General features: G+C 46.5%; 1 protein-coding gene across 4 annotated transcripts in view; it reads right to left on the bottom strand.

Moving 5' to 3' along the window:
• The window catches only part of LOC135909347 (riboflavin transporter 2-like), an 86,070-nt gene that overhangs the window by 42,675 nt on the left and 25,544 nt on the right, over positions 1-17,851 (bottom strand). For 2 of the 4 annotated variants that reach the window (XM_065441294.2, XM_065441297.2), the window contains exon 2: positions 9,212-9,522. In XM_065441294.2, coding sequence (XP_065297366.1) covers positions 9,212-9,472 — 261 coding nt within the window. In that variant the 5' untranslated portion in view covers positions 9,473-9,522. Of the gene's footprint in view, positions 1-9,211; positions 9,523-9,584; positions 9,770-12,088; positions 12,181-17,851 lie in introns of those variants that run through there. The other 2 variants (XM_065441299.2, XM_065441298.2) reach the window with 2 other exon arrangements.

Below are 17,851 nucleotides of genomic sequence, written 5' to 3'. Positions count from 1 at the left end.
AAGTCCATTACCAGACGCCCTCCGAAAGGGAGCACCGAGTAACGTACACTGGGATAAGGACAAGGAGAACGCTTTCCAAAGTTTGAAAACGCTATTGGTTTCTCGCCCTGTGCTTCGCGCGCCAGACTACACAAAGGAATTCATAATTCAGTGCGACGCAAGCGACAGAGGTATGGGCGTGGTACTTAGTCAGGTCGGCGACGATAACGAGGAGCATCCTATCCTCTACGCCAGCCGTAAACTAAACGTAAGAGAGGAAGCCTACAGCGCTTCAGAGAAGGAATGCGCTTGTTTGGTTTGGGCCGCCCAGAAGTTGTCGTGTTACTTGTACGGAGCGAAGTTCATCTTCGAGACCGACCACTGTCCTCTGACGTGGCTCAATCAAATGTCATACAAAAACGGCCGCTTGCTCCGATGGAGCCTCACTCTCCAAGAGTACAACTTCTCCGTTAGATATAAGAAGGGAAAGTTGCATAGCAATGCGGATGGTTTGAGCAGGCTAATTTGAATTCTGCGTTTGAGGGTCCCGCCTAAATTTTAGGGTTACTAGTGTTAGCTTTTCTTTAGGCGAAGAAAATCCCCTCTCATTCAGCAGAATTCCCTCCAATAATTGCTGAATTTGTCAGCAGGAATTTGCTTCAGAAATTGGCATAGTGAAATGTAGCATTTTTTTTTTGTTTCTGCACTTATGTTGTTGTTTTTTTGAAGCCTAGCGAGTCTAAAGTGAGAGCCAATGCACGTCATCTCGGCGCAGAGCCGTGTTGTGGGGTTCATTTTGCAGTTGCCTGTCCTTGTTGGATGTTTTGGGGCGGTGACATCAATGCACAAGTGGTCGCTGCGAGCCAAGACATCAATCCCCCCCTGACCAGCAGCCGTTCTCTTCCTGCCTAGCGGTTGTCAGCGCTAGACAGTCGAGACTTTACGGGCCATGGAGGCGCTGTTAAGAATGGCGAGCTGCGAAACAAGATTGCCACACAGTTACGACAGGGAGACACGACGCGCACCTCCCCCTCTCCGTCGCTGCAGCTGGGAGGCGTTCGAAGAAGCGGCCTTTGCGCTGGAATCCGCCGCCTTCCACCCGCCCCATCGACATTGTGACGGAACTCGTTCGGCGTGTGTGAACAATGATTCCGGAGTTCCCCAACGCGGAGCTGATTTGACACGCATGGACAAGCTGCCGTGGGGACGACGTATTTTGGTGCGTCTCACGCTTCGGCGTGGCGCAAAACAACGAGCGACCCTCGATCGGCACAGATAATTCCCGGAACGGCACCCCGCCAACGCCGTCGTTTGGGCTTCGGAATGTGTGTGCCGCCTTTGTGTCTGTAAACTGTTCTGCAGAGCAGCGGCGAGTTGGTGATGAGTAAACGAACAGTCGCCGCGTCGTATGACCGGCGGATCGGGTGTATAAAAACTGTGGTTGTGCGAATGCTGAGGACACTTCTCTCGAGCGGTCATGTTAGACTGATTCACTTCTCTCATGCAGTCATGTTGGACTGATACTCTTTTTCTCAAGCAGTCATGTTAGACTGATTTAATTTCTGTAAATAAACCCTTTTCCTCGTTCTCGATGAGAAACAGTTCTTCACTTCATCAACGATCTCAGCGTAAGTAAGTTGGACGACGGCATGGGCCAGCTACCTTCGAATTCATGCCGTACTCCAATCTTGGCAAAGGACCACGGACGATGGGATTGAGCCCCCAATCCTGACAACATGCATCGCTCGATAACAGCGGGAACTGTCTGCCAAAACGCAGGAGTGAGGAATCGCGGCGGCAGTCGCGTGCCAATTGACATCCGTGCATCTGTCGTTTCAACCCATACGAAAGGTCGAAAGCACAGCGCATGCGAAGCTACCGGCGCTACGCGCACTCTTTTCAAACATCGCGGATCTCTTTGAAGATGAGGCCCGCGCGGGCGCGCACTTTGGCCACGTCGCAGAACGCTTTCAAGACACGAGCGCCGACAACGCGCCCCTACGGCGTCCCTACTACGGCGTCCGCGATTCGCGTGGCCGGCGCCATATATAGGAGACGCCGCGGTTGTCGCGACTCTGTGCGGAGCAGCGGACGAGGAGGAAGGACATCGAGGGCCCGTAGAAGCCGCCGGAAGAACGCCTCACCTCCCTCGCCTCACCCCCTACCTCGTGCGGCACAGGAGACGACACGCATCAGGGCAACGCCACCTAGAATTTCTAGGTGGCTTTGATCAGGGCCGCGTTCCTCGCTCGCGCACTCGAGATTGTAGCGCGCTCGCCGGCTCACCCTCACAAGCTTTTGCTCGTACGAAACCTCACGGCGACGGGGAGGGCAGGAATGCGCCTGAAGTGTCCACATAATTGCCATCGGAAAGAAAATGCAAAGCGAGAAATCATCTGCTAGAACCTGCATACAGGTAAGTTTGCCGCCGTACGGCGTGCAGAAACAGGTGCATATTACGATGTCACTACACTCTAAAACAATATACACCCTTTGGGTCGTATCTTGCCACACAACAATAAACGTCATCTGCCGTGTCCACATTTCCTTTCTTTAACGCTGCGAGCCCGGTACTTCCCAGTAACGATAACGATTTCGATAACTTCATGCGCATTATCAGCATCACATAGTATTCCCGACAGGAAAGTAGCCGGCGCGGCGTGTTTAAGAAAGGAAACGCAAGCAAGGCAGATGACGGTTATCGTTGTGTGGCAGATACACACCACAAAGGGTGTACATTGGTCTAAGAGTGTAGCACTAAAAAAAATGCTTAAGTTTCGATAACAACGCAAGGTTCATTTATACTGGCAATTGCTACAGCGTATCACGCCCATTTTTTATCTAAATGTTCAGAGGGTTCCCGAGACGAAACGACGCACACAGGCAGTATAATATAAATATGCAGTATATTATCGGTGCACAAACACACACACACACACACACAAACACACGCATATATATATATATATATATATATATATATATATATATATATATATATATATATATATATATATATATATATATATATATATATATATATATATATATATATGTATATATATATTGAGATGAAGTTATCGAGGAGGTTATTGAGATGAGCACTAAGTACAAATTCTAAAGGAATTATTGAACGTTAACGAAATCATTCTTAGATTATTCTGATATTTCCATTTGCATTTGCAAAGCAAGCAAACATCAACGAAGCCCGTCAGTTAACTCGATAAACATTGTATAAAAATGCAATGTCTTTTTTGTATCGACAATGGCTTGTCAGTGTCTGTTAGTGCGTAAACATACCATATCAAGCATATCACGCTCACTCGGCTGCAAACGTAGTCGCAGTTTCGGAGGCAAAGAAAATAACGTTCTCTAGTAGCAAGAGCTTCAATCGCGGGCTAACTGCCGCGCTAGCTGCATCTAACACCGGCTCCCATGGTGTTTCATTTTTCCGGCGTCGACTCGCAGCCAGTGCCCATGGATGACCCTGCCCCGACAGGCACACAGGCGCCGTTTTATTCGGAACATTGTTGCGATTATGCCGATGCTTTCCTTGTCGTGGAGCAAGCGAGGAAGAGTGTCCGCAATTACCCGTGACCTGATAGAATTGATGGCGATCAGACAAGTCACTTGCAATTAAAATATTATTCCATAAGTAAGACGGGGAAATGATGCGCTTCACCAAGTAATGTCATCATGGGATGGTCACTGTGATCCTGCAAATTCGAGCGAAAGAATTTCGGAGGCTCTGAATCCAAGTAGGAGATAGATATCTTGCAGCAACTGAACAGCCGGCTGCTTTTTGGGGAAGTGAGACGGAATGAAGTGAAAGCAGAGGAAAACTTCCGGTAACGTGGTCAGCGCTGCCGGCGATGATAATCGTCGTCACCGTGAACGGAGCGAGAGTTCCCCTTCGCCAGCGCAACAAAGGAAAAGGGCGGGATCGAGTGACTGGATAGCAACCAGATTTCTTGGCTGCTCTGACAGCAGTGCCATAGAGGAGGAAATTCAACAAGAGGGGACACTCTGCGAATACTGGGGACAGAAAACACATCACGCTAGCATGAACGTCGACTGTTTGGTATCGCGAGCATCGGAAAAAAAAAGAATGTGAAATGAAGTTAACAGACATTGCGTTTTTCATTCTTTGCGGGCGCATATAAAAATACCTGCGTATAAATTAAGTTTTACTTCGGGACTTGCTTTTCTTGCGTCACCTAGCGCCAGGCCAAAGACGCGCCAGATGCATGCGTTATGCGTCAGACACGCCGCCGAAGCGAGCGAGGCCAGCAGCGCATCTGAGCGTTGGCCTGTTCGGCGACCCGTCTGTCAGTATTTTTTTTTTTTTTTATTTAGCCTCCTTAGTTGGGCTCGCGACGTATACTTGCGTTTCTTGCGCACTTCGACACGGCACCACTGCAATATTGCTCGAAATTCTGCGACGCATCCGACGCAGAAAGCGTCACGACAAGTTCGTGACGCTTTCTCTGTCCCCTCAACATGATTCTAATCAGTTAAGTACATTTTGCGATAATATTGAGGCACACTCGCCGCGCCTGTCGTGACTGCGCGCTGCGAGGAGTTACTTGCAATTAAAATATTATTCCATAACTAAGACGCGGAAATGATCCACTCCACTAAGTAATGTCATCTTGTGATGGTCACTGTGTCCACAGCGAGTTGCTTCTCGGGGGAAAAGCAACTTGGCCGTGGTCTCAAAGTTAGTTTGACGTGCACGTACTGAATCTTAGTGGTACAAGCTTCTGACGCTTTTTATGCCCCGCAACAGCATATACCTTCTTCCGGTACTCGCGCTTGTCGAAAATGCGACGAGCGATTGCCGATAGTCATAACAAGGGAGTGTGTTGCGCCGGCAGATCGCGCAAGAGGTAAAACCGAGGAGCTCAAACACTGGGAACTTCTAACTCGAAAATTCTGTCTTCTGAACGACTGAAAACAGGCTTTGCACCGAAGCAGTTGCCTTGATTGTATCAGGCACGTACCCAAGAGGGGGCCCGGGGGGGCCCGGCCCCCCCCCGTAATCAAGTGGCATACCCCCCCCCCCTCCCCACACCACCCACGCCACCACTCCTCACAAATTCCTAAAGCGCCGCCAGATCAATGTTGAGACTTGGCAGCTACTAATCGGTCAGCATTATGCTGCCTTTTTCACTCCTTTTAGATGGCGGTCATTATCGGCATCTCTTGTAATGTGAAGGACAGTTTTCTCATAGATACCGCACCCGTGCAATTAAACCGAGGTGCGTTCAGTTGTCGCCATCTATTCAACCGGCCCGCGCATAGCTGTTGCTATTGTTAGTTCAACCTTCTTTGTTTAGGCTGATCCTGGGACAAGGAGAGGGATGTGGCTGTTACTGAGATGGTCTGTACTCTCGTGGAACGAGTTGCGGCCGGAGAAAACGCCAATTGCGTTTAACTTTTCCCTTTGCTTCATTATTTCCTTGAGTTACGGCTCGCCGCGAGGCTGGCAGATGCCTGCGACCATATACACGTGATATGGTTTAGATAAGGTTGGAAATAAAATAACGTGAAAGTGCGTCCATCATGAAACCCTGCAATAACCCTTAAACCCCTGAGCAAGATGACTGTCGCCCTTTACCTCGTCTGTTTTTCCCTAACTATATGGCACATTTCGTGCAAAATTGGCAACTGGAAACAAAAATCGCAAGGAGTTGAAAAATTAAGTGATCTACTAAGGGAGAGAGCCAAGGCAACAACCAAACTGCAAGGAAAATCGAATAATAAAAAAAAATCTAACCGTTGTTTATGAGAATATTTATGGATCAACATCTTTTTATTAAAGAAGGAAGTAGAGAAAACGCTGCCGGAAGTGGAGAACAATTACTTGCTTTGAATGACGCTTCTACAGTTATCGGTCGAACCGCCTCACGTAGCCACTTCCCTGCTGTGCTTGTGTGGGTGTTTATCTAACCTTTCGCGGTGAGCGCAGTACATCTAGAATCGCAGATTCCTGCGCTCTACGCGGTTGTGTGGGACTGGCGGCCGCACAGCGTTACGCAATTCGCGGAACTGTCAAAACTGATCAACAAGGCGAAAATAACTGCTATTCGAAACTATAACATCAGAAAGACTGAAGAAAATGAACGCAGCCTGAAATCAGTAAAAAAGAAACCTGGCTTGGGACAAACCATGATGTATACACTAAAAGATAATATCATCAGGAATCTCGAAGATATAGTAAAAGCAGCGGAAAAATTCCAAGCTGACCTGTATACAGTACTCTGAGGAGGCACGATACCTCACTTAGAAACAGTAATGAACAGGATACAGAAACTCTACTATAACTAGCGATGAGGTGAGAAGGGCCCTGCAAGAAATGAAACGATGAAGAGCGGGAGGAGAAGGTGGAATAACAGTCGATTTATTCAAAGATGGAGGAGACATAATGCTTGGAAAGCTGGCGGCTTTTTATACAAAGTGTCTATTGACTGCAAGGGTCCCAGAAAACTGGAAGAATGCAGACATTATACTAATCCACAAAAAAGGAGACGTTAAAGAATTGAAAAATAATGGGACCGTTAGCTCGCTCCCAGTATTATATAAAATATTTACCAAAATAATCTCCAACAGAATAAGGGCAACACTAGATTTTGTCAAACAAGGGAACAGGCTGGCTTCAGGAAGAGATACTTTACAATAGATCACTTCCATGTCATCACTCAGGTTATAGCGAAATCCGCAGAGTACAATAAGCCTCTCTACGTGGCTTATATAGTATACGAAAAGGCATTTGATTCAGTAGAGATACCAGCAGTCATAGAGGCACTACGTAATCAAGGAGTACAGAACGCTCACGTAAAAAGCTTCGAAAATATTGCTACATGCGTGTGGTATTTGTTTGAACGAGGCGCGTTGGCGCCGTCACTCCAGAAAAGAGGAACAAGAACGAAGTGGGGTCGTGCTGTGAATCTAACCGGTCAGCGCTGCAACCGTTGTTGTAAATATAATCTTTAAATAGTTTCTCGTTTTACTGACTCGTCCTTCGCGTAAGAATATCTACAGAGGTTCTACAGCTACCTTAATTCTACACAAGAAAAGCAGGAAGATACCTATAGAGAGAGGGGTCAGACAGGGAGACACAATTTCTCCAAAGCTGTTCACTGCGTGCTTAGAAGAATTAAGCTATTAAACTGGGAAGGCTTAGGAGTAAAGATTGACGGCGAATATTTCAGCAACTTTCGGTTTGCCGATGACATTGTTCTATTCAACAACAATGCAGACGAGTTACAACAAATGATTGGAGACCTTAACTGAGAGAGTGTAAGAGTGGGGTTGAATATTCATATGCAGAAGGTGAAGATAATGATAAATATTCGGGCAATTGAACAAGACATCACAACGACCGACAACTTGAACTGGTGGACTGGGCGGAAATGGCCAAGCAGGCCCAGGGCCGTACTTGAGCCCTAACCCTCAGCCACGTCCCTCTTTACCTTTCCCCCTTTCAATAAAGTTTATAACCACCACCAGACATCAGGATCGCCAGTCGGTCACTAGAGACTGTGAAGGAGTTCGTTTACCTAGGTCAATTAATCACAGGGAACCCTGATCATGAGAAGGAAATTCACAGAAGAATAAAAATAGGTTGGATCGCATACGCCAGACATTGCCAGTTCCTGACTGGAAGCTTACCATTATTATTGAAAAGTAAGGTGTGCACTCAGTGCATTTTGCCAGTGCTGACATATGGGGCAGAGACTTGAGATCAAGTTAAGCACCGCGCAAAGAGCGATCGAACGAAGATTGCTAGGCATAACGTTAAGAGAGAGAAAGAGAGCGGTTTGGATCAGAGAGCGAACGGGTATAGACGATATTCTAATTGACATCAAGAGGGAAAAATGTAGCTGGGCAGGTCATGTAATGCGTCGGTTAGATAACCGCTGGACCATTAGGGTTACAGAATGGGTACCAAGAGAAGGGAAGCGCAGAAGACGACAGAAAACTATAGATGGTGCGATGAAATTAGAAAATTCGCGGGTTCTAGTTGGAATCGGTTGGCGGCAGGACAGGGGTAATTGGTGATCGCAGGGAAAGGCCTTCGTCCCGCAGTGGACATAAAACAGGCTGATGATGATGATTATGATAATGATGATGATGGGGGTGGTGGGCCCCCCCCGAAAAAAAATCCTGGGTACGTGCCTGGTGAGTATAAGGAATTTTGCGAGCGTCTAGCATGGTCTTGTCGACAGCCTGCGCTGTGGTCACCTATGTGTATACGTAGCGAACTGTCGCGTCAGATGAAGCCAAGTTGTTTTGAAAACGCGCAGTCGCCCGTGTATTTATGCTCCTAAAGGGTAGGAAGTTAGGCCCGGGAATGGGGGAATACTTGGAAATCGGATGTTCTTGTGATATGTTATGTACGGTATTGTTTTGAGATGAGTCGGGTATTTTCAAAGCCATGTATGTGAAAGCGAATTGCTTTTGTTTTTAATGCCGCCCCTTCACCACTTTCGCACGTTTCGCCTCTACGCGCATTATTCCTCTAAGGTGTTAGTGCTAAAATGACACATCCTTTTAATTTACGTTTTTCAGCTGACGTCGGAGCTTCGTATGGGAACTACTGTAGCTTACCTGGTGCCACAACGCTGGATGAAGGCACAAAAGGCCCGGAACCAGCATTTATATAGAGCAAAATAAACTTTTTCTTATTTCACAAGGCGTCTTGCGTGTACTTTATGAAATTTCACGTGGCACAGATGCGATGGAGGCTTCTAAATATCACTCGCAATCATTTTCACTTAATAAGACTATTCCGCGCCAGTAGTAGATGCAAAAAAAAAAAGATGCCGCGCCGATCAGAGCAGCCAGCGTAACGCTTTTCAGCTAAGTTTCAAAACGCGCTCGCCCGAAAGCGAAACCGGAAGTGTGGTTGAGGTATTACTGTCAGCGACTTGAAGCGCTAAAGTCAATTCGGCCGCTGGGATCTATGGGAGTGTCCGCTCTTGCTGAACTTTTTTCTCTATGGTAGAAGTGCGAGCGCCTCTCGGTGCTGTAATCTGGAGTCAGGGGATGGGAAATAACGATCCGAAGTAAGCCGGATAACTTGTTTTTGACCATTCGAACAGGATCGGCCTCTTGGCAACGCTGCAGAGCACTCAGAAAAGACCATCCTGATATGCTGTCCGACAGCATGCCGTACAACTACGCAGAAGCGGCGAGGAGGCAGCACTGCGTGCGCGCGATGGCCTACCCCGAGATGGTTGCGTGCGAGCGTGTACGCTAGCGGTCCCACGTTGGCAACCTGGATGACGATGACGAGCACGGAGCCAAGGTTCCAGCCCTCGGGCAGTACGGGCACGAGCAGCGGCATCTGCACCCAGAGGCCATTCACGCTCACCCAGGCGCTCACACCGAACAGTAGCGAACAGACGGACACGAGCACCCGCGACCACCCGCGGGGTTCAGAGGGTGGGGTCTCCGTGTCGGCGGTTGCTGCAGCAGGCCGGTCCATGACGAGCTCCGACGTCCTTCCGCTCGCGCCTAATTACTGTCGGTGAACAGCTGTATTAAGAAAAGAACATCGTGAAACCTTCATTTAAAACAATTCATTCATTCAGACTGACCCTAAATGTACACGGAGGCGCAGAGACCACTGTCAGGCACGCGTAGTCTCTGCCTCCTCCTCAGTGCTCAAAAAAGGCTGCATAAACTGAGCGTCTACTTGAGTTGCCCAGTGTGGGAGTGCACAGAAGGGGCTACGGACAGTGAGCATTCTTTTCCGTGTTACATGCGGTGAAAGGAAACCAGATATGGTACAGTCGCGATCAATTTGAAGGTGATCGCTCGAGCGGCGACTGAAACTAGGAGCAGCGCCACATTACGTCATCGCCGTCAGTCGAGAGGGAAGCATCAGATAGCTCCCCTCTCTTTCTTTTGCTGTTCCCTGAGAAACTGTCACTCCCGTCGCCCTTCACGAGCCAACCTGCGAATTCATTTCAATTACCTTATCAGCTTTTGCACAGAGGCGTCATTGTTAGCCAAGATACGCATGAGACATCGACGCACACACATCATTGCCATGAAAGGGAAACAAACAAAAATGTTGCGAGTTAGTCTTGGGGATGACGGTTGCAGCCTGGAAGAGCATAAAAGGGGAACAAGGCAGCGAATTTTTATCTTCGCAGTTCCGAAACCGGCCGCTATGCTGCTTGGAAGGCCCGCCGGTCGATGCTCGCGCGATCACCTTCAATTTGATCGCGACTGTACATCGGGTGGGGAGTGTGGCGCTTGAGGAAACCAACCGAAAAGCTTTGTCGACGAGATTCTTGAGCGACATTGTGTAGCACACTAACGTACGTTGTTCTTTTTTTTTTCTCCCGCGTTTTGGACAGCTGCAGATCAGGATGCAGCAAACAATGCAGGTAAAGAAAACAGGTATCTAACTTCCATGTGGCGAGGGAATAATGTGGCAGTTCTTCAAGCAAATACCTGAAAATCCTTCTTGACCAGGTTCCTAACGAACTTGTTTGAGAAGTGAAACACGTATTGCTTTTATTTTGTTAGCTTTCCGGGCACGTGTTACTCACGATACGGCCATTAAGTCACAGCCAGGGCGGCCAGAAGCTAACTTCTACAAAGTCGCTGAGTAAACGTAGCAGCTATTTAATCGATGCTTGCAGGTGGGAACAAACACTCAGTATGCACGATGACGAAAAACAAACAGACACTGGACCGGTGCTACAGGGAACTTGAGTATATTCATATGAGGCAAACTGAATAGAAATAAATAAGGAAACTGCAGGGAATTCACCACGCATTAGAGTGAAGAAATATTTGCAGACATCTTGAATTATTCGATGAAGCCTAATCACAAGTTTTTTGCGAAAACTTTATTACATGCGGACAAGGTAAAAAATGTGTCAGTAATGGAAGCCTTCTCAGTTACTGAACCTAAACCCTTTGCATTAATTCACACGCGAGCATGCCTTCACATTTAGCCACAATTCGATTTTTAGGTACCATAGGCTCACAGGAGCACCGGCATACTGATAAATGTGGCACGGCCTGATTCTTGATACGAAGCTGATGTTGCACAGCTCAATCATTTATGCAACGGTCTGATTGTTCGACACAGACCCTTTCGCATGCTAGAAAAAGATTGTTCGGCTGCGGGTGGGACGCGGATTGGTGATCATTGAGCAACGCAGGCGCAGTGGCGTCTTCTTCGTGCGGCAGAAGCTTGAATGGCACCGACGTTCGCCGTGCAGGTGCGTACAGGTACAAAACTGCCTCGACTGCACGTTTTAGAAGAAGCGAGCGCTGCTTGAAAACTTGACATCAGGTGGCTATCCCGAGTGAGCAAAAAATATCAGATTCAGTTCGACCGTAATAAGACAACACTCCCATCACTGCACGACGTTGTGCCTTATACGGAAGCGGAATCTCACTATAGCCGCACTAAATACGAGCTGCGAGGGAACACCGCAGCTTAGAGGAGAGTAATGTCTAACCACTTGTAGCCCTTTAAATATGGCCCGGAGACATAGGATGCTGCAGAGAAAGTCGGTGTTTGGGCTACTTGTTTCTGCATGATTCCATCTGCAATAAAGACTCCCAGTTGAAAGTGAGCATTTGTCCTTGTATGTTCTTCGGCTTTGTCCTCGTCCAAGGTTGCGCTGTTATATATTTTTTTTATTCTCGGAAATAATTCAATGACATACGCTCTAGGTGAAGGCGGCACCCAGATAGGCATGGCGAAAACTGGTTGAAGAACCGTTCGATGGAAGCATTTTATGTAAAAAATTAATAAAGCTTCAATTATAATGACTTGTTTAAATGTTGCCCTACAGGGAGGAAAGTTTAAGGCGGCATTGGTCGATTAGACGTTATTAAACATCCACTAAGGCTTAAGCGTGGCCCCTCCCCCCCCCCCCTCTTCCTTCTGCGCAACTTCTTAATTCCTTTATGGGTTCTCTGTTATAATAAAATTGCGAGTTGCGAATAGGGGCTGTCCTGCGGCCGTCCGGCTTTCACCCTCGTGCAAAGTGGGGGAAATATGAACCGCGTAGCGCAGCAACACGTTGTGTCTCGGGCAGTGGCGGCGACGTCCCGGCAGAAGCGCACTCACATTACGTCCTCGTGCCAGAGTCAGCACTTGGATGGCACCGTGCTTGAAGCCATGGAACGTTGAGAACGCATGCGAAAACAGCGCCACCGCAGTAGTGCGCATGTCGCTGTGATTTTTCAGTTGTATTTTGTGTTGTGAGTGTATATTTATTCACTTTGATCAGCTCGAATAATTTGCATCCCTGTAATTTTGTGGGAACACAAGACTGCCGATATGACACCAGCTTTCCTCGTATATGCCGAGTATCCACTACAGCGGCGAGTATAAAGAAAGTTCGATTCCGCGTTTTACGTGGCAAAACCGTAATACGTTTATAAGGTGCACCGTAGTGAAGGATGAGTTTTGACAATGTGAGATTTTTAACGTGTACCTAAATGGAGTTATAGACGAGTGTTTTCGCCTCCATTGAAATGAGGTCGCCACGCCTGCGAACTAGTGCTCAGCAGTGCAACGCCACAATAAATAAATAAATAAATAAATAAATAAATAAATAAATAAATAAATAAATAAATAAATAAATAAATAAATAAATAAATCGTATTTACCTACCAGGAACGAAAGGAACTGGACGGACACATGCACAAAACGCTGTCAGCGTTTGTGGCCCAGCGTCCCTGAGGCCCAGCGTCCCTTACATGGCAGTAGCACTTACATGACGTACACACAGAAGGCTTTATACAAAACAGAGATTACACATCGCACGTATGCACACACAAAAAAAAAACAGACATGCGCAAAGATATCGCAGCGCGTAAATGGGTGGGTAAGGAACAGGGTTGCCAACCATACCGAATTTAGCGGTAAAGTTTCGTCTTTTGAGTAAGTGTACCGAGTGTAGACTTGACCCAGTCTCCTCCTTTTTTTCTCCTGAATAACAACCAATGAACCGGGCTTCCCTTTGATAACAGTGGCAATTGAGTTTCAAATTGTCTTCTGTTGTATCGTCATAAACGTAAAGATGGTTTAGTGTATGTCGTGGATTTATTTCTAATCTTTCACAGCACTTTTATACTTATTGGTAGCTGTGTTAGCGAGGCACCTACAGCGGCCTTCTTGTTGTGCATCGCGACATGATGGGACTGCAAATGTTCTGCGACTTCATTGCACGCAGAAACTGGCAGCTGCTGGCGATGAGTGACAGGGTCGATCGTCGCTAAATCCTCCCTTCTTCCGTTGCGCCCAAACTACACTATATGAAAAACTATTAAGTTGACGAAGCCACGTTACACGTTATAGCTCATTTCTTAAAGGGACTCACAAACAGCTTTTCCTAATAACTGAGCAACACACGATGAAAATAGTGAGATGCTTTCGCGGAATATATTCCCGAAAATGTCTAAACTCATCATCTGCTGTGAAGGCAGATGTCCGCGACCTGTACTTTGCCCATTTCTCCTCAACTATTCCGTTCCTCTCAGCTGGGGTGTTGTTGCTCCCCAATGAATAGGCGCCACCCACTCTGGGGAATCAGTTGACGATTGCAATGCCCATCGTATTACTTCATTCTTTTTGTTCTCCTTTGAGCGGTGTCCAGTATGACTCCTCGAGGCTGGATTCTGACGAGTGAGAAGCAGGAAAAGAGGAAGGAAAGAAAGACCAGGAGTTTAGCCCCTGAGGTAATGACCGGCTAGTTACACTCTGCGCACTCTGCGTAAACCGAGCTAAAGTTGATACAAGCAGACACTAAATAAAGTGCATACAGGCAAAAATGGTGGGCACATAAAGGCAATGCAGCGTGCTAGATTCTACGACGCAGTTGGCACTTTGTTAAGGAGAGGACTGTTTAGTAATTGCGCATGCCTAAAAAAAGGACAAACGCTGACTACAAAGGGTTTTATTGCAACCTAGGGCGTTATAATTATGCTGTGTGGCCGAGATCCATTGCGGAAGTGCGTACAGCGAGAATACATAGTAACAACCCTGTGATACACACAGGCTCGCTCGCGCGTGCGCGCGCGCGCAGGCACTCACACACACACACACACACACACACGCGTGTACATATATATATATATATATATATATATATATATATATATATATATATATATATATTATTTATATTGATCAAAAGGCCTAATATAACTCTAAAAGAAACAGCAGTAGTGTGCTCAAGTGGGATGGTTCGCGCACGTGGAAGGGAATCCAACTGCGCAATACATTGCACACAAAGTACGAGGAGAAACACATCCCTGTGTTTGCTGTCGTAATTTACGTCCCGTCTTTTGCGCTTTTCCATTTCCTTAATCGAGAACAGGCATCTCCGCGCTAATCAATGACATAGTCGTGTCACTGGCACAGATGCTAGCTCTTAGTGTAGCATCTTCTCGGGCGCACGCGTTGCTGCTTCCTTCCAATTGTCTTCATCGAATAGAACGATGGTTCGCACGCGCCAGCGCAGTCTTTATGTTGTGCTGCGCCATTAGTAAACACTTGTTAAAATGAAGAAACTAACCCCTGAATATTCCGCAAGCGCAGCAACGCTTTTGAAGATTCTCTTCTCTGACAAAGGTGCCGGAGAGTGAGACAAAAAAGAAATGGTGACGGGCTTATTAAGCATATACTTTTATCTTTGTCATTGAAATCAATCGTTCGTCTACTGTCCTTTCGCTCGATGTGAGCACCTTTACTGTCAGTATAATGCCACCTCGACCCACTCAGAGTTTATATTTTATGTTTTCCTTTTGTATTATCCTTTGTGTTGTCCTTTTATATTATATATATAGAATTTAAATTATCATTTCATTGAAGCTGGTGAGCAAGCGTCTCTACAAGATGTAATTGTTCTTTCATCTGCAACACATCGAACTTTCAAAGAACTGTCGCGCTGATACTTTGACGTCTTTTTCTTGTTTTCTTTTTGCTATGGGAGACTACGAAACATGCGTAAATTGGAAATGACTACCTCTTAATTTTTGCTGCCTTTGTATTTGCGCTGGCTTCGCACTCTGCACTTGCGAGGCTCATTTATCGTTCTTGTCTAGGTGTCCTTTCATGTCCGCACTTGTATTACATTTGTTTAAGGATCTGTATCTGTTGAAGCTACATTCAAGCTGTGCCGTAGCCTAGTGCAGTCTACATGGTTACAACGGCGCGTTTTGAGGACGGGACACCGAAAGAATGCACGGAGGAGAGTCGCCGAACTTCCACTCTGCGCTCTCCTCTGTGCACTATTTCTGTGTCCCGTCCTCAAGACGTGCCGTGGTAACCACGTTCCACCAAGTCAGCAACCATCTAGCCTATCGAAGTATCTTAATCACAGTTTACATGTTGGCGAAAAGTTGGGAGTGAAGACAGGGACACAAGAGCGAAACAGACAACACAAAACTCCGGCGTTTGTGTTGTCCGTTTCCCTGTTCTCGTGTCTGTACATACAACATTTTTTGACATAAATCTCTACCCCCTCAACTATAGCCTCGTGTTTCATCTGTCGTTTTTACACAGTTCACAATACCGCTTTTATAAGTTATTTTCGTATATTTGTACAACAGTCGCACTTCCTTTCCTCCTCCCCCTGGAGCCACTGCAATGTCCAAAGTCGCTGCGGCTAAATAAATAAATAAATAAATAAATAAATAAATAAATAAATAAATAAATAAATAAATAAATGCTACCAAGCTATCAACTGAATGCTGCGTCCACTAGTACTAGTCCCTTCGATACGCGATACAAAAGCTCTGTACTCAGGCTGCGAGCCCCATAGACACCACTTGAAGCACACAAATAAAGTACTGCTCTTTCTTAGCCAACTGTAACAGCAATCGGGGTGGCTTCTCTTCATCACCACTCTCTGTGTCGTCGCTTACGTGGATGTTGCGGACGAGCTGATCTGCATCCTTCAGTGATTTCAGTAAACGAGAAGACGGACTGAGGCGCTCTATATCTATGTGCAGCAACCAAATAAAGCCAACAGACAGAGCAAGGAAAACATAGGGGCTTTAATATGTAGTTTGTAATGACAATGTGCAAGTAATAAAGAAAAGGGAATCGAAAGTGGGCGAAAAGAAGAATTGCTGCCAGGGGAGCCCAACCCACATACCACTGGAGGAAAGTTGGCTTTTTGCCCCCTTCCGCTTCCCTTTACTTTATTAGTGACACATATCACTAGAGAAGCATGGTTAATTTCCCCTACATTTCCACGGCTTCCTTGTCTCCCGGCGTTATAAGGATTATCCTAATTCCTCTTCCATTCTCTACCATATTAAGGGGAAAGCTTTAAGCGGCTCGTTGCAATGTCTCATACCTAAGAAACGTGGCGTCTCATCGAGTGGTACAAAAATATCATAATCAGGAATGGCTCGTGCTTACTTAAGCAAGGAAAAAAATGCAATGGCTCACACACCCTTAAGGCAGACGCTACAAGCGCTCAGCAAAATTAAGCGAACAGTGCATCCATTCATTGAAGTCACCCACACAACGCACAGAATAGCATAGGTTTCAACACAGAACAAACTAAACACAAGCATCCGGACCACCAATAGAGCATTGCATGCGCCCCTCGGAAGTACGCTACGGCCGAGAATGCTCGCCAAGTGAGAAACAAGGTGCGACGAGTGAAAGCAAGGCGTTCGACCGAGATTTTCGCTTTCCCCTGCTGAGAAGATTCAAGGTGAAATCGAAGAGAAACGTCGTTGGCACGAGTGTTACCTCGAATGTTGCATCCAGAATGCTGGAATAAAGTGTGATTTCCTACACGAGCGCGCGAAGGCGCAGCTAAGCGTCGAATGCGAGCCGAAGAAGCCCAGCTGCGAAAGCAGCAACGCGACGACGCGAGAGGCCGACGTAGAGAGGGCGCCGAAGCTCGCAGACAGGCGCTTGTCACACGTGCACTTCACGCTGCTTCTTGTTAGGTCTCGCAAGAAGTCTGAGCCCTCCGATCGCATAACTTGACGCATTGCCCAGTGCGCCGCAGGCTTTCGGCTTCACGTGTTACGGGTATGTAACACACTGCCGAACTGTTTATCTTTCCCGTGCTTAGTGTCGACTACTCTGTAAGAAACGGCTGCAATGGTAATCCGACTACCATTGTTCAAGTTCTTCTCTGTTCAAAGAAGATAAATTACACGCAACCAAATTTGCACTTTCGCATGCATAGCAACTCGCCATCAGGATATAATTGTTACTCAGCATAATCTCAACCCAGAGATTTGCGAAAATATTTCTATAAAGACATCATAAGCCTTCCAGAAGTGCGACAATGTAACACCCCTACACCACTATCAAGCAATGCCTGTCAAATATGCCCTCTGACACCCTTATACGCCTCAAGGGTGAAACATGGGTATTTGCGGCGGTGTTGAGCCCTATTAAGAAACTGCAGAAAATAATGGTGTCAATAGCATTTTGTATGACATTCTACTCCTAACGGTGTAGATGGTTTTAAAGTGTTGGCAGATGCCACAGAACCTATAAGTTTGGGAAGGAAACATGCAGATTTGTTGCGAACGCGCACATGAAATTGTATGTTCGTTTTTCTCAAATATTGTTCGTTCGTTCGGAAATATTAAGATTTTGTGTAGCTGAGGCGACAATTTATGATGCCATGACATTCAAGCTTGCGTTTAAAAATTGCGTATTTTGCTCACGCGACCAGAAAACGAAAAACGTTTCCTGCAATCTTCTTCTATAAAGCAAAGCGGAATAACTATTTATCTTGGTCGACAACAATGTTTTCCTATTATTCTGAATAATTTATTTGGTTCACAATAACGAATGTCCGATAACGAATGTAAGTAGGTCGTTTTCTATCCGTGAGGTGGACAC

The sequence above is a fragment of the Dermacentor albipictus genome, chromosome 1 (genome assembly GCF_038994185.2).
Source record: "Dermacentor albipictus isolate Rhodes 1998 colony chromosome 1, USDA_Dalb.pri_finalv2, whole genome shotgun sequence".
NCBI lineage: Eukaryota > Metazoa > Arthropoda > Arachnida > Ixodida > Ixodidae > Dermacentor > Dermacentor albipictus.
Note: the sequence above shows the minus strand (reverse complement) of the source record. Positions and strands in the feature narration are given on the sequence as shown.